We start from the raw sequence: 19,902 nt of genomic DNA on the forward strand, positions 1-19,902 counted from the left end.
ATTTTGGAATCGTAGTTTTTCGATTTTCAATTTTTGGCTTTTCAATTATCTGAATTTTCTGTTTCTATCGTATTTTTTTGTTTTTTCTTCAAATTTTGAATTTTTACGAAACGTCAAAAATCGAAAAAATAAAAAATTAAAATCTAGAATTTGAAAAATTAAAAATCGTAAAATGACAAAACTTAAAAAAACAAACATAGATTTTGAATTTTTAAAGATTCTTCAGATTTTCAATTTTTAGATTTTTCTAATTTTTTTAGTTTTTCGATTTTTATTTTGAAATTTTTCGATTGTACAGTTTTACAATTTTGAATTTTTTAAGTTTTCAATGCATGTATTTTTCGATTTTTCCTTTAGAATTTTTAATTTTTTCAGTTTTTTGATTTTCAATTTTTTGATTTTAAAATTTTAGAATCGTAGTTTTTCCATTTTCAATTTTTGGTTTTTCAATTATCCGAATTTTCAGTTTCTACCGTTTTTTTTTGTTTTCCTTTTTTCAAATTTTGAATTTTCAATTTTAAGTTTTCTCTTTTTCGATTGTTCAATTTTACAATTTTTCCAATTTTCAGTTTTTTTTTTAATTTTTCGATTTTTCACTGTTTCGTTTCTTCAATTTTTCGATTTTTCAAATTTTCAGTTTGTATAAATTAGTTTTTTTAACGAAACGCCAAAAATCGAAAAAATAAAAAATTAAAATCTGAAAAATTTAAAATCATAAAATGACAAAACTTAAAACAATTTATAAAAATTCTTCAGTTTTTCAATCCTACGATTTCTCATTTTTAGATTTTTCTCAATTTTTTAGTTTTTCAATTTTTTCTTTGAAATTTTCCGATTGTACAATTTAGAATAGAATAGAATATCTTTATTCTTGCACAGGTACATTATATAAAACAGGGCAAGAAACGTCAAATAAAATAAATAAATAACAATAAAATAGCAATAAAATAGCATCGATAAACATACAGGACAAAGTATAATTTGCAGTATATAACGCAGACATTTTTATAACACAATTAACAAACGAAATGATAACTACATATAAAACACAAATTTTGACTTAAATGATAAGTTATTTTAATTATTTACAATTATAAAATTCGTCCAAGTTGTATGGCTCTAGTTGCACTAACATTTTGCACAGCTCCTTTTTGAATAAGGAGTGTTCATTTTATTAAACGGACACCTTTAAAGTAACGCCAATTTTCTAATTTTTAATCTAAATTATTCTAATTGATATATATGAAAGCTTGAAGTTATATCTATTAAATGCCATTTTTGTTTTCAAAATAACGTTTTTTCTTTTTAAAATGAAGCGAATCGCAATTGGGGCAAGAAAATTATTTTTGCAAAAGTGATGCTACGAAAAATTTCCTTTGAGGGGACTGGCTAAAATAACTAAATGTCCAAAATCAGCAGTGTTCCAAATGATCAAAAAGTTTGGGGCGTTTAATACTTTAGAAGATTTGCTCAAATCCAGACCGAGAAAAGGCCTGCTTCACGAAAATATTGAGGAAAACATCATTAAGCTGCTAAAATTAACGAAATGTATGTCTGTGGGGGAAATACCGAAGAAGCAAGGTGTTACCGTAGGTACTGTACAAAATATAAAGACTCGGAATAACATTAGAACGTATTAAAGCAAAAAACCCCAAAAAGAAGCGAAAAGCAGCGCATAGAGTTTCAAAAAAAAAGCGGGAAGTTATAAACAATTTTGGCCAGGAACAAAAATCGTTGGGTTTTGATGGACAACGAAACGAAGGTTAAAATGGACTGCAATACACTACCCGGCCCCTAGTTTTATAATGCAATCGTAGGGGTAGATGTCCTCGATGACAAGAAAACAAAAAAAAATTGAAAAGTTTGGGAAAAAAGTCTTAGTATGGCAAGCCATTTGTTCTTGTGAGCTAAAAAGCTTTTAGTTTTTTTTTACGATTGGAATAATTGGGGGTGATGATTACAGGAAAGAATGTATAAAAACGCGATTATCGCCTGTTTATCGCAAACATCATATCCCTCCATCGTTTTGGCCAAATTTGGCTTCGGTTCACTACGCTGGTGCCACTCAGGAGCTTCTTAATGCCAATAATGTACAGTTTTTAAAAAAGGAAGATAAACCACCCAACTGTCCTGAGCTTCGTTCAGTTGAGGGATAATAGGCAAATATGAAAGCAGTGTTAAGAAAAGATGGCCGAACAGCATCATGACTTGGAGAATTTAAAAAATTGTGGCCTCCTGCTACGAAGAAAATCACAAAAAAACCTGTGCAAACAGCGATTCGCGGTATTCGCGCAATAGTTAGAAAATTTTATAGTTTCTGTATATAATTGATTGATAATAAGAATAATTATTTCATATAACATTGTTAAACATTTTTATAAAAAAAAAAAATTAAATTAGCCCAAAGTACTCAAATTAGTAGCAATTTTTCAGTGTCCGCTTTATAAAATGAACATTCCTTATATTCAATTTTTGTATTTTTTTTATTGGGTCACTGAGATGATTATACATTTTAATTGCCGCATAATAACAGTTTTTTTCGCTCAGCGTAAGTCTGTGCTTTGGAAACATCAAATTGTTGTTTCGGGTGTTATAGTTTTGTTGTTTTTTTGGAATTTCGAAATCATTTTGATTTTGATACATAAATATTAATAGCGAGTAGACGTACTGTCCTGTCACTGTAAGGATATTGTTGTACCTGAAAATTCCCCGGCATGACTCCCTGAACTTTAAGTCGAAAATGGTTCGTAAAATATTTTTTTGTAAAATAAATATTCTATTGATTTGTGTACTTTGACCCCAAAATATTATTCCATATCTTAAAAGAGAATGGAAGTTAGCATGATATATCATTAGCAACTGTTTTTTATCTAAGTATGTTTTTAGTACGCGGATAGAATAGTGGACTGTATTAAGTTTTTTTGACAAATATTCTACATGATCCTTCCAGCTCAAGGTCGAGTCTATTTCAATTCCCAAAAATCGGGTAGATTTTGATAACCTCATATCAGTGTCACCAACCTGTATTACATTTGGTAGCTCTAAATTTTGCTTAGTCTGGAATGTAACAGCCACAGTTTTGTCTTTGTTTAGTACTAATTTGTTATTATTGAACCAGATGTTTGTTCGGCACATGAGATCTTCTACTTTTCTTAGCGTTTTTGATTGTCGATTTTTCATGTGTTCAATTTAAAAATTTTTTATTTTTCGATTTTTAATTTCTCGTTACTTCCGTGTTTCAGTTCATTTTTCAATTTATGAATTTTTCAATTTTTCGATTCTATAATTTTTCGATTTTTCAATTTTTAGTTTTTTGATTTTACAATTGTTAGATTTTTTAATTTTTAATTGTTTGATTTCAAAATTTTAGAATCATATTTTTTCGATTTGCAATTTTCGAATTTTCAATGTTTTAATTTTTAGAAATTTCAATTTCTCGTTTTTTAATTTTTAGATTTTTCAGTTTTTTTTTAATTTTTTGATTTTTTACTGTTTCATTTTTCCAATTTTTCGACTTTTCATATTTTCAGTTTGAATAAATTAGTTTTTTTAATGAAAAGTCAAAAATCGGGAAAATGAAAAATCAAAATCTAGAACCTGAAAAACTGAAAATCGAAAAATTCCAAAATTAAAAAATCGATTTTTATTTTTTATAGATTCTTCAGGTTTTCGACTTTTCGATTTCTCAGTTTTTAGATTTTTCTCTATTTTTTCCATTTTTTAGTTTTTCGATTTTTACTTGGAAATTTTTCGATTGTACAATTTTTGATTCTTGGAATTTTTCAAGTTCAATTGTTATATTTTTCGATTTTTTACCTTTAGAATTTTTAATTTTTCGATTTTTAAAACTTTCAGTTTGAATAAATTAATTTTTTAACGAAACGTCAAAAATCGAAAAAGTAAAAAATTAAAATCTAGGATGTGAAAAATTTGAAATCGTAAAATGACAAAACTTAGAAAAACAAACATAGATTTTGAATTTTTAAAGATTCTTCAGTTTTTCAATTTTACGATTTCTCTTTTTTTTTTCGTAATTTTTAAGTTTTCCAATTTTTACTTTGAAATTTTCCGATTGTACAATTTTTTGATTCAATTTTTCAAGTGTTCAATTTAAATTGTTCGATTTTTTATCCTTTAGGATTTTTAATTTCTTTTCTTCCATGTTTCAGTTGGTTTTTCAACTTTTGAATTTTTCAATTCTTCGATTCTATAATTTTTCGATTTTTCAATTTTTAGTTTTTTGATTTCCAAATTTTCCATTTTTCAATTTTTCGACTTTTAGAGTTTTTCAATTTTTTCATGTTTCAGAGTTCCAGTTTTTGATTTTACAAGTTTTCGTTTTTTTTTATTTTCAATTTTTGATTTTTCAATTAGCACTATATTTTTTCAGGTTTCCGTTTGTTCAAATTTCGAATTTTCAATTTTTAGAATATTCAATTTCTCGCTTTTTAATTTTATATTTTTCAGTCTTTTTTAAATTTCTAGATTTTTCACTGTTTCGTTTTCTTAGTTTTTTAATTTTTTAAATTTGAATAAATTCGTTTTTTTGGTGAAAAATCAAAAATTGAAAAAAACAAAAATTAAAAATCTAAAACTTGAAACATTAAAAATCGTAAAATTACAAAATTTTAAGTTTAAAAAAAAAATAAAAAATTGGAAAATGGAAAAGTTGAGAAACTGAAAAAGAAAAAATCGAAACATGGAATCACTGAAACATCGTGAAATGTGAAAATTTAAAAATCAGTGCCAATTAAAAAAAATGTGTAGAAAACAAAAATAGAAACAAAAATTTGGAAAGTAGAAAAACTGAACATTGAAAAATGCAATAAATTAAAAATTGAAAAATCGAAAAATTGAAAAATTAAAATTGGAAAAATTGTAGAATTGTAAAATTCAAAAGTCGAAAAAGTAAAAAATTGACAATTGAAAAATCGGAAAATTAAAAAATGGAAAAATTAAAACTTATAAAATAAGAAATTGCATATAAAAAAACTGAATAAATGAAAAAATGAAAAATTGAAACATGGAAAAATTGTAAAATTAAGTGGTTGAGAAGATAAAAAATAGTAAAATTGTTGAATTGAAATCTTGAAATATATACTAGAAAATCGAAACTCGAAAAACTGCAAACTTGTAAAATTGTAAATTTGAAAAATCGAAAAACTGAAAAATTTGAAAATGAAACAGAAAATTTTGAAGTTCGAAAAAACAACTCGTTTTAAGTGATGGAAAATTCTAAAAAAAAATTTAAAAAACATTTATTGACGTAGTAGTGTTTCTAAAACGCCCAGATGATTTTCTTTCGAGAAAAACAACACATTACGAAAGAAATAAATGAAATGGCATAGTTTTGGTTAAAATGATGTCATTTTTACAACTATCACTTTAGATATTATGATTGCTAAGTTAGGGAAAGTTACGTGTTTCACGGGCACTTTCGATCACATTTTTAACCGCAACAGTAATCACACAAAATTAACACAAATTTAGTCAGTGTTCTAATGGTTCAAAAATTTAAACAATACGAACAATTTTTATCATGTACCCCGTTTACTACCAGTATACCATAAAAGCTGAGTTTAATGATACGTTAAAAATAAAATTAGCGAAAATTATGCAGATAAACAAACCGAACACCTGAACATCGAGACACGTAATTTCGAGAGAACTCGACTAAATGGTCGTACATTCCCATGATACGAAACCCGATAGTAAACAACGAAACAAACAAGTATGACGCAGCATTGAAAAATTCAGCGGCTTTTCGCCGAAGACGCTTCAATTTCGAAAAAGTTCGTCAAAAATTCAAAATTCTAAAGTCGAGTCGTGATTGTTTTTGTGCCACTGGTGTGTCATCGCAGCCGCCTTGCCCGCGGTGGGGAAACATTGCCATCATACTCCATTCGTCACAACAGCGATAATTGTGAATTGTTACAAGCCATCAGAATTTTTCTTTCTTCGCCTTCTTCACATCTTTGTTATGTCATTATTCATCATTATCTAATCCAGTAATGACGCACCCATTGCGTCGCGGGGAAAGATGACAGAGAAGTATCACGTACGAGCGGCAATTACGGGTGAAGAAAGTGATTTTAATTACGGGTTAGAGCGGTAGAGCGGCACTTTTCCGGGAATGTGCCGCTGTCGCCGGCCAATCGCGTCCGGAAAAAAAACATACTAGTTAATCAATGGATGAGTACTCGGAATATCCATCTGAAAAAATCGTAAGACTGGTAGTTGATGGTAATGTTGCGGAATTGCGATTAGCATAAATTGAATTTAAATTTGAATGAGTAACGTTCAAGGAAATAAGTGTAAATTGACAGATTCTCAAAAATTTTAAACGCGCCAGTCAAGGACACGGATGATGGATGATGTTGTAATCAACATCGATCGCAGGTAATTATTTTCGATCATTCCATGCGCGGTTCGAGATAACCTTTTTTAAAGTGGAGTTCCGTGAAAACATCTTCAACGCAGTCGCTGTCATTTAAAAAAGTTAAAAGTTTTCAAAAATGACCTATCGTGTCATAAATCATTTCAGCAAGTATGGAACAAAACAAACAGTTCCATTGCACAACCCATTATGTAATATTCTAATAATATGGCATCAATCCGTGCATTTCTCCCACACACTCTGCCAACATAATAACAATAATAAAACCAAGACATTCCTGCCATACGATTCGCATTACAAGCTCCAGTTCACCCACTAACGACGGCGTCTGGGGGCTTCGGAAACGGAAGTGAAAAGAAATAAAAAAAGAAATCGAAGCGAGTACAATGTCATAACTGGTGAAAAAAATTACACTCTGCTAATCGGGCAAGGTCTTATCGAGAAACAATCGAGCGAAACACTTGACAGCCTCCGAGCAGCCATCAGCTGAATCCTATTGATTTCACCGAGAGCTTGATTAATCGCGGATAAAATAATACCTCACTTAACACTCGACTTTTCAGTTGGCTATTAATCGGGTGGCCGTGACATTAGACCTCGCCATTAATTACTATCTATTGGAAAATTGGCTCGTTTGCATACGCCGTGAGGCCGAGGGGGTTTTCGAGTATTTCGAAAAGTGGCAACAGTGGAGTGAAAGTGTCGCCGAAGATGACTCAAATGTCATATTTAAGATTGAGTTGTTTGTGTTTCGACACTGCAACATCATGAGTTTTTGTGTAATTGAAACCGAGATTTGCTCAATTATCATCACTTGTGGTTTATGAATCCGTCTTTATAAAATCTCAAAAATATTCATCTGGTTGTGACTAATCGTCTTCGTCATATTTTCCCAAAACACAGTAATCGCCGTGAAGATTCCAAAAATATAGCGTGTTAATGGTAATGTAGCAATATTTTTGGAATATTCAGTGTGAAATTCGGTTTTTTTTTGAAATTTTTAAAAATTGCGATATTTGAATGGATAAATGTTTTCATGTTTCAGTGTTACAGTTTTTCCACTTTACAATTTTTGTTTTTTTTATTTTCTTGATTTTTCAATTTTACAATTTTTCGAAATTTCTATTGTTCGATTTTTAATTTTTCTTTTTTTCAATTTTTCGATTTTCTAAATTTTCAGCTTGAGTAAATTGGTTCTTTTTGTTGAAAAACTAAAAATCTAAAACTTGAATCAAAAATTGGAAAATTTGAAAATTATAAATTTTTTTGTACTATACTATACCTACTATAAAAAAAGCAAAAATATAAAATTTCAAAATTCCAATTAAAAAAATTCTGAGACCACATAGCCGTAAAACAAAAATTGAAAAATTATTAAATGAAAAAATATAAACATTGAAAACTGAAAAATCGAAAAGTAAAAACTTAAAAAATTAAAAACTGAAAAGTCAAGAAAATCGAAAAACCAAAAATTTCTAACTACTATAAAACTAAAAAATGAAACAGTTGAAAAATCGGAAAATAAAAAAAAACAATTTTCAGATGACTCAAAATAAATATTGGGATAAATACTATTATTATTATTGTTGTTATAAAAATAAAAAAATGAAAATTCGAAAATTTCTAAACTGAAAAATCAAAAATTGAGAGAATGAAAAATTAATCAATGTGTTAATTAAAAAAATTCTCAGATCACATAACTATAAAAACAAAAAATTGAAAATAGAAACAATGCAAAATCGAAAAATTCAGATGTAAAAATAAATCATTGAAAAATTGAAAAATCCACGAATTAAAAAAAATTAAATTTGAAAAACTGTAAATATGTAAAATGGAAGAATTATTAAATGAAAAATATAAACTTGGAAAAAATAAAAACAATTTTCAGATGACTCAAAATAAATATTGGAGTAAATACTATTACTATGTTGTTGTTTTAAAATAAAAAAATGAAAATTCGAAAAATTGCTAAACTAAAAAATCAAAAATTGAGACAATGAAAAATTAAAGATCTAGAACTTGAATAAAATAGAGTCGGAAAATTACAAAATTAAATTTAAAAACTAAAAAGAATTAATAAAAAATATCAAAATTGTAAAATTTCAAAATTCACATCTCGGTGCTTATTAAAAAAATTCTCAGATCACATAACTATAAAAACAAAAAATTGAAAATAGAAACATTGCAAAATCGAAAAATTCAGATGGAAAAATAAATAATTGAAAAATCCACAAATTAAAAAAAAATAAATTTGAAAAACTGTAAATATGTAAAATGGAAAAATTATGAAATGAAAAATATAAACTTGGAAAAAATAAAAACAATTTTCAGATGACTCAAAATAAATATTGGAGTAAATACTATTATTATTGTTGTTGTTATAAAAATAAAAAATGAAAATTCGAAAAATTGCTAAACTAAAAAATCAAAAATTGAGAGAATGAATAATTAAAGATCTAGAATTTGAGTAAAATAAAGTCGGAAAATTACAAAATTATAAATTTAAAAACAAAATATAAACGTCGAAAAACTGAAAAATAAAAAAATTAAAAACTGAAAAATCAAGAAAATCAAAAAATTGCAAAATTGTAAAATTGAAAAAAACGCAAAATTATAAAATGAAAACTGCGTATCAAAGAAGTAACTAAATGAAGAATTAAAAAATTGTAAATTTGAAAGATCTAAAAATAACAAGAATTAAAATTGGAAGCTTGAAGATAAAAAAAAATGAATATCGAAAAACTAAAAAATGAAAAATTGCAAAAATGAGAACTTGGAACATACCCAAAAATTGTAAAATTAAAAATGCAAATCGAAAAAATTAATGAAGGAAAAATTGAAAAATCTAAAAATTTCAAAATTGTAAATTTGGAAATTTTAAAATTTGTAAAACTGAAAATCTGGAAACTAAAACTTTGTAAAAACTATAAAACTAAAAAATGGAAAGTTGAAAAATCAGAAAAAGTGAATATGTAATTAAAAAATTGAAATATCCAAAAATTAAAAAAAATTAAATTTGAAAAACTGCAAATGTGTACAATTGAAAAATTATTAAATGAAAATATATAGACATCGAAAAACTGAAAAATCGAAAAAATAAAAACTGAAAAATCAAGAAAATCTAAAAATTGCAAAATTGTAAAATTGAAAAAAACGAAAAATTGAAATTTGAAAAATTATAAAATGAAAATTGCATATAAGAAACGGGGCCTGGAGTGGCTTCTGGGGCTCAAAATCTACAGGAAAGTGGATTTAGTTAAATTTCGAAAATGGTCAAAAATGGGTCGAAATTTGCATAAGGGGTGGTATTCGAAAATTTCAATTTTGAAAAAGTCGTCCAAAAATTTTCAAAAAATTCAGTATTACAGAATTTGACATGCTGATTCCAAAAATGTAGCGTGTTTAAAGTCAAAGACAAATATTTTCGAAATATTCAGAGTAAAATTCGATTTTTTTGAAATTTTAAAAAATTGCGATATTTCAGTGGGCGAATCTGGAAAAACGGTTGGAGTTATCGAAGAAATAAGGCCTGAAGTGGCTTCTGGGGCTCGAAATCTACGAGAAAATGTATTTAGTTAAATTTCGAAAATGGTCAAAAATGGGTCGAAATTTGCATTGGAAAATTTCAATTTTGAAAAAGTCGTCTAAAAATTCTCAAAAAATTCAGGATTACAGAACTTGACATGCGGATTCCAAAAATATAGCGTGTTTAGGGTCACGGACTAATACTTTCGAAATATTCAGAGTAAAGTTCGATTTTTCTGAAATTTTTAAAAATTGCGTTATTTCAATGGGCGATACTGGAAAAACGGTGGGGGTTATCGAAGAAACGAGGCCTGAAGTGGCTTCTGGGGCTCGAAATCTACAAGAAAATGTATTTAGTTAAATTTCGAAAATGGTCGAAATTTGCATAAGGGTGGTATTGGAAAATTTCAATTTTGAAAAAGTCGTCTAAAAATTCTCAAAAAATTCGGGATTATAGCTCTTGACGTGCTGATTCCAAAAATGTATCGTGTTTAGGGTCACGGACCAATATTTGCGAAATATTCAGAGTAAAGTTCTATTTTTTTGAAATTTTTAAAAATTGCGATATTTTAGTGGACGATTCCGGAAAAATGGTTGGAGTTATCGAAGAAACGAGGCCTGAAGTGGCTTCTGGGGTTCGAAATCTACAAGAAAATGTATTTAGTTAAATTTCGAAAATGGTCAAAAATGGGTCGAAATTTGCATAAGGGGGTGGTATTGGAAAATTTCAATTTTGAAAAAGTCGTCCAAAAATTCTCAAAAAATTCAGGATTATAGATCTTGACATGCTGATTCCAAAAATATAGCGTGTAAATATAGCGTGTTTAGGGTCACGGACTAATATTTTCAAAACATTCAGAGTAAAGTTCGATTTACACTTTACAATTTTTCGTTTTTTTATTTTCTTGATTTTTCAATTACCCGTTTTTTTCAGTTCCGACTCTATTTTTTGAATTTTTTGATTTTCCAAATTTTGAATTTTCAGTTTTAAATTTTCACTTTTCCGATTTTTAATTTTACCTTTTTTCAATTTTTCGATTTTCCAAATTTTCAGTTTGAGTAAATTGGTTCTTTTTGTTGAAAAATTAAAAATCTAGAACTTGAATAAAAAAAAATCGGGAAATGACAAAATCATAAATTTAAAAACAAAGAAAAAAATAGTGAAATTGTAAAATTCCAAAATTCACAAATCGGTGCCATTTAAAAAAAATTCTCACACCACATAACTATAAAAACAAAAAATTGAAAATAGAAACAATGAAAAATTGAAAAATACAAATGGAAAAACTGAAAAATCGAAAAATTGCAAAATTGTAAATTTGGAAAATCTAAAAGTGATCAAAATTAAAATTGAAAGTTTGAATATAAAAACAAAAAAATAAAAATCGCGAAACTAAAAAGTCTAAAATCGCAAAAATGAGAACTTGGAACATATACAAAAATTGTAAAATTAAAAATGTAAAGCGAAAAAATTAAAACTTGTTAAACAGACAAATTACAAATCAAAAATTTGTAAAAACTATAAAACCAAAAAATATATAATTGAAAAATTAAAAAAACCAAAAATTAAGAAAAATTAAATTTGAAAAACTGCAAATATGTAAAATTGAAAAATTATTAAATGAAAAAAATATAAACATATAAATTTAAAAACAAAAATAAACGTCGAAAAACTGAAAAATCGAAAAAATAAAACTTCAAAAATTAAAAACTGGAAAATCAAGAAAATCAAAAAATTGCAAAATTGTAAATTTGGAAATATTAAAGTTTGTAAAACAAACTAAAAATTTGTAAAAACAATAAAACTAAAAAATGGAAAGTTGAAAAATCGGTAAAATTATTTTCAAAATTTTCAGTTTGAGTAAATTGGTTCGTTTTGTTGAAAAACTGAACAAAAATCTAGAACTTGAATAAATCGGAAAATTACAAAATTATACATTAAAAACTAAAACAAGCGAAAAAAAATGAAAAATCGTAAAGTGAAACATAAGATTTCAAAATTTACAAATCGGTGCCAATTTAAAAAATTCTCTTATAACATAACTATAAAAACAAAAAATTGAAAATAGAAACATTGCCAAAATTGAAAAATACAGATGAAAAAAGTGAATAATTGAAAAGTTGGAAAATCCAAAAATTAAAAAAATTCAATTTGAAAAACTGCAAATATGTAGGTAAAATTGAAAAATTATTAAATGAAACAATAAACGTCGAAAAACTGAAAAATCGAAAAAATAAAAACTTGAAAAATTAAAAACTGAAAAATCAAGAAAATCAAAAAATTGCGAAATTGTAAAATTGAAAAAAACGAAAAACTGAAAAACGGAAAATTATAACGTGGAAATTGGATATCAAAAAAGTAAATAAATGAAAATTGAAAATGAAAATCGAAGATGTGAATAAAGGGAAAATTGAAAACTCTAAAAATTGCAAAATTGTAAATTTGACCATATTCAAATTTGTAAAACGGACACATTGCAAACTAAAAATTTGTAAAAACTATAAAACTAGAAAATGGAAAGTTGAAAAATCGGGAAAATTATTTTCCAAATTTTCAATTTTTGAGTAAATTGATTCTTTTTGTTAAAAAACTGAAAAATCAAAAACTGAGAATGAAAAATTGAAAATCTAGAACTTTAATAAAAAATCGGAAAATTACAAAATTATAAATTTAAAAACTAAAAAAAAATTGAAAAATCGTAAAAACAAAAAATTTTTCAATTTTTCACATTGCAAAATTGAAAAATACAGATGGAAAAAGTGAATATCTAATTAAAAAATTGAAATATCCAAAAATTAAAAAAAATTAAATTTGAAAAACTGCAAATGTGTACAATTGAAAAATTAAAAATTGAAAAATCAAGAAAATCGAAAAATTGCAAAATTGTAAAATTGAAAAAAACGAGAAACTGAAATTTGAAAAATTATAAAATGAAAATTGCATATAAGAAACGGGGCCTGAAGTGGCTTCTGGGGCTCGAAATCTACAAGAAAATGTATTTAGTTGAATTTGGAAAATGGTCAAAAATGGATCGAAATTTGGATAAGCTGTATTGGAAAATTTAAATTTTGAAAAACTCGTCTAAAAATTCTCAAAAAATTTAGAATTATAGATAGATCTTGACGTGCTGATTCAAAAAATGTAGCGTGTTTAGGATCACGGACCAATATTTTCGAAATATTCAGAGTAAAATTCGATTTTTTTGAAATTTAAAAAAATTGCGATATTTCAATGAGCGATTCTGGAAAAACGGTTGGAGTTATCGCAGAAACGAGGCCTGAAGTGGTTTTTGGGGCTCGAAATCGACAAGAAAATGTATTTTGTTAATTTTCGAAAATGGTCAAAAATGGGTCGAAATTTGCATAAGGGGGTAGTATTGGAAAATTTCAATTTTGAAAAAGTCGTCCAAAAATTATCAAAAAATTCAAGATCATAGATCTTGACGTGCTCATTCCAAAAATGTAGCGTGTTTAGGGTCACGGACCAATATTTTCGAAATATTCACAGGAAAGTTCGATTTTTTTTTTAATTTTTAAAAATTGCGATATTTCAGTGGGCGATTCTGGAAAAACGGTTGGAGTTATCGAAGAAACGAGCTCTGAAGTGGCTTCTGGGGCTCGAAATCTACAAGAAAATGTAATTAGTTAAATTTCGAAAAAGGTCAAAAATGGGTCGAAATTTGCATAAGCGGGTGGTATTGGAAAATTTCAATTTTGAAAAAGTCGTCTAAAAATTCTCACAAAATTCAGGATTATAGATCTTGACGTCCTGATTCCAAAAATGTAGGGTGTTTAGAGTCGAACACAAATATTTTCGAAATATTCAGAATAAAGTTCAATTTTTTTGAAATTTTTAAAAATTGCGATATTTCAGTGGGCGATTCTGGAAAAACGGTTGGAGTTATCGCAGAAACGAGGCCTGAAGTGGCTTTTGGGGCTCGAAATCTACAAGAAAATGTATTTAGTTAAATTTCGAAAATTGTTATAAAAATAAAAAAGTGAAAATTCGAAGAATTGCAAAATTGAAAAATTGAAAACCTCAAAAATTTAAAATTGAACTATCACCACATCCAAGTTTTGATTTGCCAATTCATTAATATTTTTAAATTGTTTATACAGAATAACGAAAAACAAATGAATGGTGCAATGTATTTTATCCATGAAATCGAAAACGACTTATTACAATTATCATTAATGTGCAGGGGTATAATAAGATTACAATCACTGTTTTTCTAAGATTTTTTTATTATACTTCAGGGACGAAGGAAGTTCCGTCTACATAATTTTAGATACATTTTTTGTTATTTTTATTGTTCTTCTCGTACAAGTGGTTCGTTGGTGTCTGCTTTCAATGCTTGATTTCAAGATCATTGTCAATGATTTAGGAAGCCATCTTGACGCGATTTCCTAACCTAAACTGTGTATTTTATGACCAAGCATTTTCACGAGTTGCGTTTTTGAGTCCACTTTCCCTCGCTTCGGTGGCTATTTAATCAACAAACAGGTACAGGGGTATAATAATATTACAATCGCCGTTTATATAAGCAAACATTGTTGAAACTGAAAACAAATGAAAGTGTTTTAACACTTTTTTACACGCAGTGTAATTAAATGAAGCAACGTAACTGTAATAATAACCACTTGCTTGTTTACATTTTCACTTCATTACATGACAAATCTTCCCGTGTTTTTTATTTTAAACAGTCGCTGACAGATTGAATTAATCATGAAATTAATTGAATTAATCGCTTGCATACTTTTTCATGCAATACTGCTTCTTGTTGAACAATCAATTAAAAATAAAACGACACGACGCGACGTTAAATTAGCATAATGTTAATGTGCAGATAAACCCGATAATTAATTTTTAATTAGAAAAATTAATATTAAAACCGATGGTACCTCGTCGATTTCCTTATGTACAGTTGCCAACGGAAAATTCCCACCAGCAAAAAAAAAAAAAAAAAATCGAGTGTCAAATTTCGCAAACGATCGCACGAAATTTACGAGTGATCAAGACATAAAACTGTCGCAGAAAAAACTGACATTCATTAAGTGTTTCTTCACCCGAAGCAAGAAATTCCCCGACCTGTTCCTCGCAAATTTATCGGCAATTTTAAAAAGCCCGAATTCGAAAAATTCAAAAGTTTACATGAATCGCGCATAAATCGCGTTTCCTGATCAGATAACGCACACAAACGCTGTTTTCGTTTTATTTTAAAATTAGCACCAATCATCGCCGTTAAAACCCGGAACTTCACGCAATTATCGGACTCTTCTTAAATTTATTTGCATTTAAACGACACTTTATGCAGCTTCACAAAATCGCCTTGGCGGGTTTTTCGAGACGGATGTTGCGACGTCACGTGACACCACGTGACGGAGGATTGTTAAAATGTATCATCACGTGCCGAAAACCTTGAGAGGAATTTAAAAAGTTCAATGGAAGAAGTTACGTCAAGAATAAAAAAATGGAATGAATTATTCATCGTTGGCTAATTTGTCTTAATAAATTTCAAAAAAATTATGTTCGATGTACTGTTGACCCAATGGCACAGTTACACGCTTATCGGCGATTGATTTTTCTTGTATCCCGTTTTTATTGTTTCATCCATCAGCCGGCGGCGGAGTGACACAAAACACTTGTAATTAATGCTACCGAGGAGATTTTCAAGAATTTTCGGGTGACGTCACGACATCCGTGTTTGTTCGTTTTTTTCGCTCGAAAAAATTTAATAACTTATTTACTTTATCTTTATTATCGCGCTACGTGACGTCAGGCGGACGGCTTCCACGAAAATGTGCAAGCTCAAATTAAGTACTATCTAACGGTCCACAAAATCTCGTAAAACCGTTTGTTCGGTCAACACCGGCCTCGCTGTGTTCCATTTGCAAGAGAAAGTGAAGCTGGCTCTGAAAAAAACCAAATCCAGAGCTGCCAACGTGACAGCGAAAGCGCAAATTTACGTTGGCACCACTTTCACCGAGGGTTCGTTGGTTAGCTCCGCGGGGTTGGCAGCACTTTCACTACCATTTCAACCAACATAAGCAATTAAAATATTCAATAAAGGTCGATTTTTATTTATTAACTCGCTCTAGAACTTTCACTTTCGCATTTTTTATAGTCGCTCGAGATAATCAAACCGAGTTTTCTATTTCGGGACAAAACCAAATGTCACGTGGGGGTTCAAGGACGCGTTTGCGGATCGTAAATCTCAGGTGGCGCCCTCGCAAAAAACCTTGACAGGAATTCGCGGCGTCACTGATCCACATCCTGGTCCAGTGGTGCCACCCAATTTTCTTACGCGAGCACACATCCTGAAAAGCAGTCTTGAAAATGCGAGTGACTCATCTACTCCTATTTAAAAATCAAATCCGGATTCGTGTATAATATACACATACTTGGAACGAATTAAGAATATCACGCTACACAGAATTGTTTGTTATGTTGGCATCTCTGATAAATCACGTTTTTTTTTTGCAAGAAAAAATACGAAGGGGTCGAAGGTCGGACTCCGACCAAAGTCACTGTCATGGCCGGGGTCAAAAAACCCGTCTGGTGATCTAATGGCAGGGGTCACGAAAATAACACCCACACGTCGATTTTCGTCTCGATTGGGTTGGCTAAAATTAAAATTCACTAGGTAAAAAATAACGAGTTTTAATTGCGATTAATCGAGGTTAAAACCGACCCTTTGTATGACCCGCCCCGCCACTTCAACCCCGCTTCGGACGCAGTTGGCAATACTGTCTCCCTCTACGTAGCGTGCCAGAAATCCCCCAGCGAAAGCGTCCCCAGCGCCGTTGCTATCCACAACTTCGACGACTTTCTTAACCTCAAACACCTGCCAATCGGAATCGTGGAACACCACAACTGCCCCGCCCCCTCTAGTGACGACAACAACACGTGATTTGTTATCGAAACGTCGATTGGTTGCCGCCACTACTTCGACGACGTGGTTTGAGGTTATGTTGTGGATTTGCGCAAAAGCGCGGTGTTCCTATTGAAATTCGAACAATAAAACGAGATGGGTAAATCCAAGACTTACCGCCTCGTTTCCGAAGACTATGGAGGCGTTTTCGTAGAGGTGCGTCATTTCTTGGGGGAATTTTTTGCTCAAAAATGGCGCCCCAAGATTGAATGCTACGGTTTGGCTGGTGGTGGCGAGTTTGGTGATTGTGTCTAGGGAGACACTGATGAAAAAACCCTAGGAAAAATATATTATACATCGATGTTCCCCCATGTCATAGTGTTTTTATGACGTTCTTAACCTACAGACAGATAGACCAGAGACGGACCATCGCTAATTCGCCTCCATGTTTCCTCATCCAGCGAAAAACTTCTGGAAACCCCCAAATCGGTGACCAGAGTCCTCGCTTTCCCCATAAGCAGCACTGCCACTTTTCCTGTGTTTCCCCCAACCTGTCTTAACCCCCCGCTCAAGCCTTCTTTTCCCAGCTGTTTTTTGATCATCTCGCCGTACTCGTCGTCGCCGACGGTTCCTAGGTACGTCACGTTCCTCGGGGATCCCCGCAGCCTGCACACCGTCCTGGCCGTGTTGGTGACGCTGCCCCCGACTTGCACCGACGTGGCCCGAACCTCGTCGAACAGCCCCCGGTTGGTCTCGTCGACGACGTACGCGTTGTCCCGGTCCAGGCGGTACTTCCCCAAGACATCGTCGCCGACGTTGGCCGTGACGTCCATCAGCGGGCTCCCGAAAAAGAACATTCGAACGTCGTCTGGAACAAACGAACTCACTTTCGAATGAAAGTCGGAACAACAAACACAATTACGGTGGTTGCAATTCATCACTCTCTCACTGTTCGAGCGTTCGATGAAAGTGAAATTAATAATCGAGTAATCGAATGAATAATAAAAAAGAATTCGGATGAAAGCAGGATTCCTTCCTGGACAGGTGTCACGTGTCACGTGACCGTGAACTCTCACTGGCGGTAATTGGATGGAATCCGAAAAATGCCGGCCGGCCATTGGCCGGCGGAAAATCGACAGTGTAAAAGTAAAAGTTGGATTTTCGGCGCGGTAAACGAAAAAAATGTGACGTAAAGGTGATGTTTGGAGGTTATGTAAATGAGGAGTCGACGAACTTGACGGGGAAAAATAAGAACGAATTAGTATTCATAATCATAGGTTTTATGGGTTTTTAGTTTTTACGGGTTTATAATTATTATTTTTTGGCGGTTTTTTGCGCGCGGGAAAAAAGCGCTCGCGGACTAGTTTCTTTTTTTTTGCGACGGTGATGAAGCGTCGCAGTAATCGCAGTAATAGTTACGTCACCGGTGTTTTAATGTTTTCGGGTTTTTAAATAAATATTATTTCATGTTTCATAAATAAAACAAAACGCTTAATTATGGAGTAATTACGGGAGATAATTATAGTAAAAGTGCCAAAAGTATGACGTGATGACTAGATGATAGTCGGAACGGTTGAACCTTTCGCTTATAATATAATACAGGCACATAAAAAATGAGTAAAATTCCTATTATTATCAGGTTTCTCGATTTAATCTTTATTAATTACGATTTTAAATAAAGCGATCTCTTAATTAAAGTCGGACCAATTAACGAATGTGAATTATGGTTCGGGTACGTTCCCACTGTGACATGACAGATTTAGTGTTTCACAGAACAATTTTGTACCGAGACAGTGAGATTTTTCCACTGCTGCGGTTCTAATTTCGCAAAAAACACAGTTCTAACTGAGACAAATAAATTCGAAATGTCACTGTGACAAAAAAAATCGGATTTCTCAAACTATCTCAAAATACTCAAACTTTGACTATGTGTCAGGGTGGGTAAAAATAAACAAGAACTTCTTCTTTTTTAAGAAAAAATCTGGTGACTAGTTCGAATTAGGCGACTGTTACGTGACCATTTTCGAAATGTCTTGTAATTGCTGTTTTTTCACAAATTACTTAACTACGACGAATTATGATTTTTATCCACCAAACCGAATACCTTGTAAACATTACACTGCAGTAAAAGTGGATAGTAACAGTCTAAAAACTTCCTTCAAAGATAAAAAGTGTGATTTTTTGTATACTTTTTAAAATTGTTCTATGGCTTTAACAAATCGCATAAACTAAATTTCAATAACCGAAGAAATATTTGTCCGCTACAATCAATCAGTACAACATACGCGTACTTTATTCCACACATTTCACACAACTTACGCAATAAACGTCACTAGATGTTAGTATCAGAATACTAAATTGAGTAGTTTTAAATAACATGATTATAAATAAAGTTTATAAACAAAGTATTACGCAATTTTATTTTTGTTTGTACTATAACATGATGAGCCGTTTTGGCGATTTTTCATGACGTCACTCATACACAGATGGCGCTTTCTCCAATTCTATTTTAAAGTCACAATTCTATTTCTATCCTGAATGAATACAAATTTTAGTACAAGCATGCGAAACACGTTCAGGTGTGTTATTTTTACACATTACAACACGTGTTATTTGTTTAATGACGGATTAAACTGACCTATAAAATAAAAAAGCAATAATAATAAAAGTCATCACCTCGTGCATTTTCTGAATACATTGTAATTAGCATCGAAACGTCAGAATAAACTGTCTACAATTGTATAAACATAGATTTAAAACGCGTCAGTCACTTGTGGCGACGGAATTGATAAAAATGATAACGTTACTAGACCCAACTTTAGACACTTATGCTTACTCTCGTGTATTACTGGTTGCCTAAAATATTTTCAATAATTATCCTAACACGGAATTAGTTTATAATAAACACTATGTATGTATGTATATATTTATACAACGACAAACAACTAAATATACATCACAGGACCCACCATGGTGCCAATATTTTTAAACAAACATAAATAGTTACCTTTAGCGCCCATGCTTCACTCGACCTTGACTCTTGTAGAGGTTATCACCCAATTTCGCCAGTTGAACCCAGCGATTTCATTCAGCGTTTATATCAGTCGC

At 30.4% G+C, this 19,902-nt stretch overlaps 1 protein-coding gene across 3 annotated transcripts; it reads right to left on the minus strand.

Annotated features, from left to right (window-relative positions):
* Positions 1 to 14,147: 14,147 nt before the first annotated feature.
* LOC135133108 (adenosine kinase-like) lies at positions 14,148 to 19,893 on the minus strand. 3 transcript variants are annotated; one of them, XM_064061373.1, is made up of 4 exons: positions 19,802 to 19,893; positions 17,199 to 17,662; positions 16,972 to 17,130; positions 14,148 to 16,923 (listed from the first exon to the last, which is right to left on the minus strand). In XM_064061373.1, the coding sequence occupies exons 1-4, from the start codon at positions 19,812 to 19,814 to the stop codon at positions 16,594 to 16,596; spliced, it is 966 nt and encodes a 321-aa protein (XP_063917443.1). In that variant the 5' UTR covers positions 19,815 to 19,893; the 3' UTR covers positions 14,148 to 16,593. The 3 variants fall into 3 exon arrangements, with proteins under 3 accessions (XP_063917443.1, XP_063917442.1, XP_063917441.1); XM_064061372.1 differs by having other exon boundaries at positions 17,199 to 17,680; positions 19,802 to 19,888; XM_064061371.1 differs by lacking the exon at positions 19,802 to 19,893 and adding an exon at positions 19,471 to 19,548.
* Between the last annotated feature and the right edge of the window lie 9 nt (positions 19,894 to 19,902).

Source organism: Zophobas morio, unplaced genomic scaffold, assembly GCF_036711695.1.
Source record: "Zophobas morio isolate AGI-343-1 ecotype UQ-CSIRO unplaced genomic scaffold, CSIRO_AGI_Zmor_V1 ptg000021l, whole genome shotgun sequence".
NCBI classification, from domain to species: domain Eukaryota; kingdom Metazoa; phylum Arthropoda; class Insecta; order Coleoptera; family Tenebrionidae; genus Zophobas; species Zophobas morio.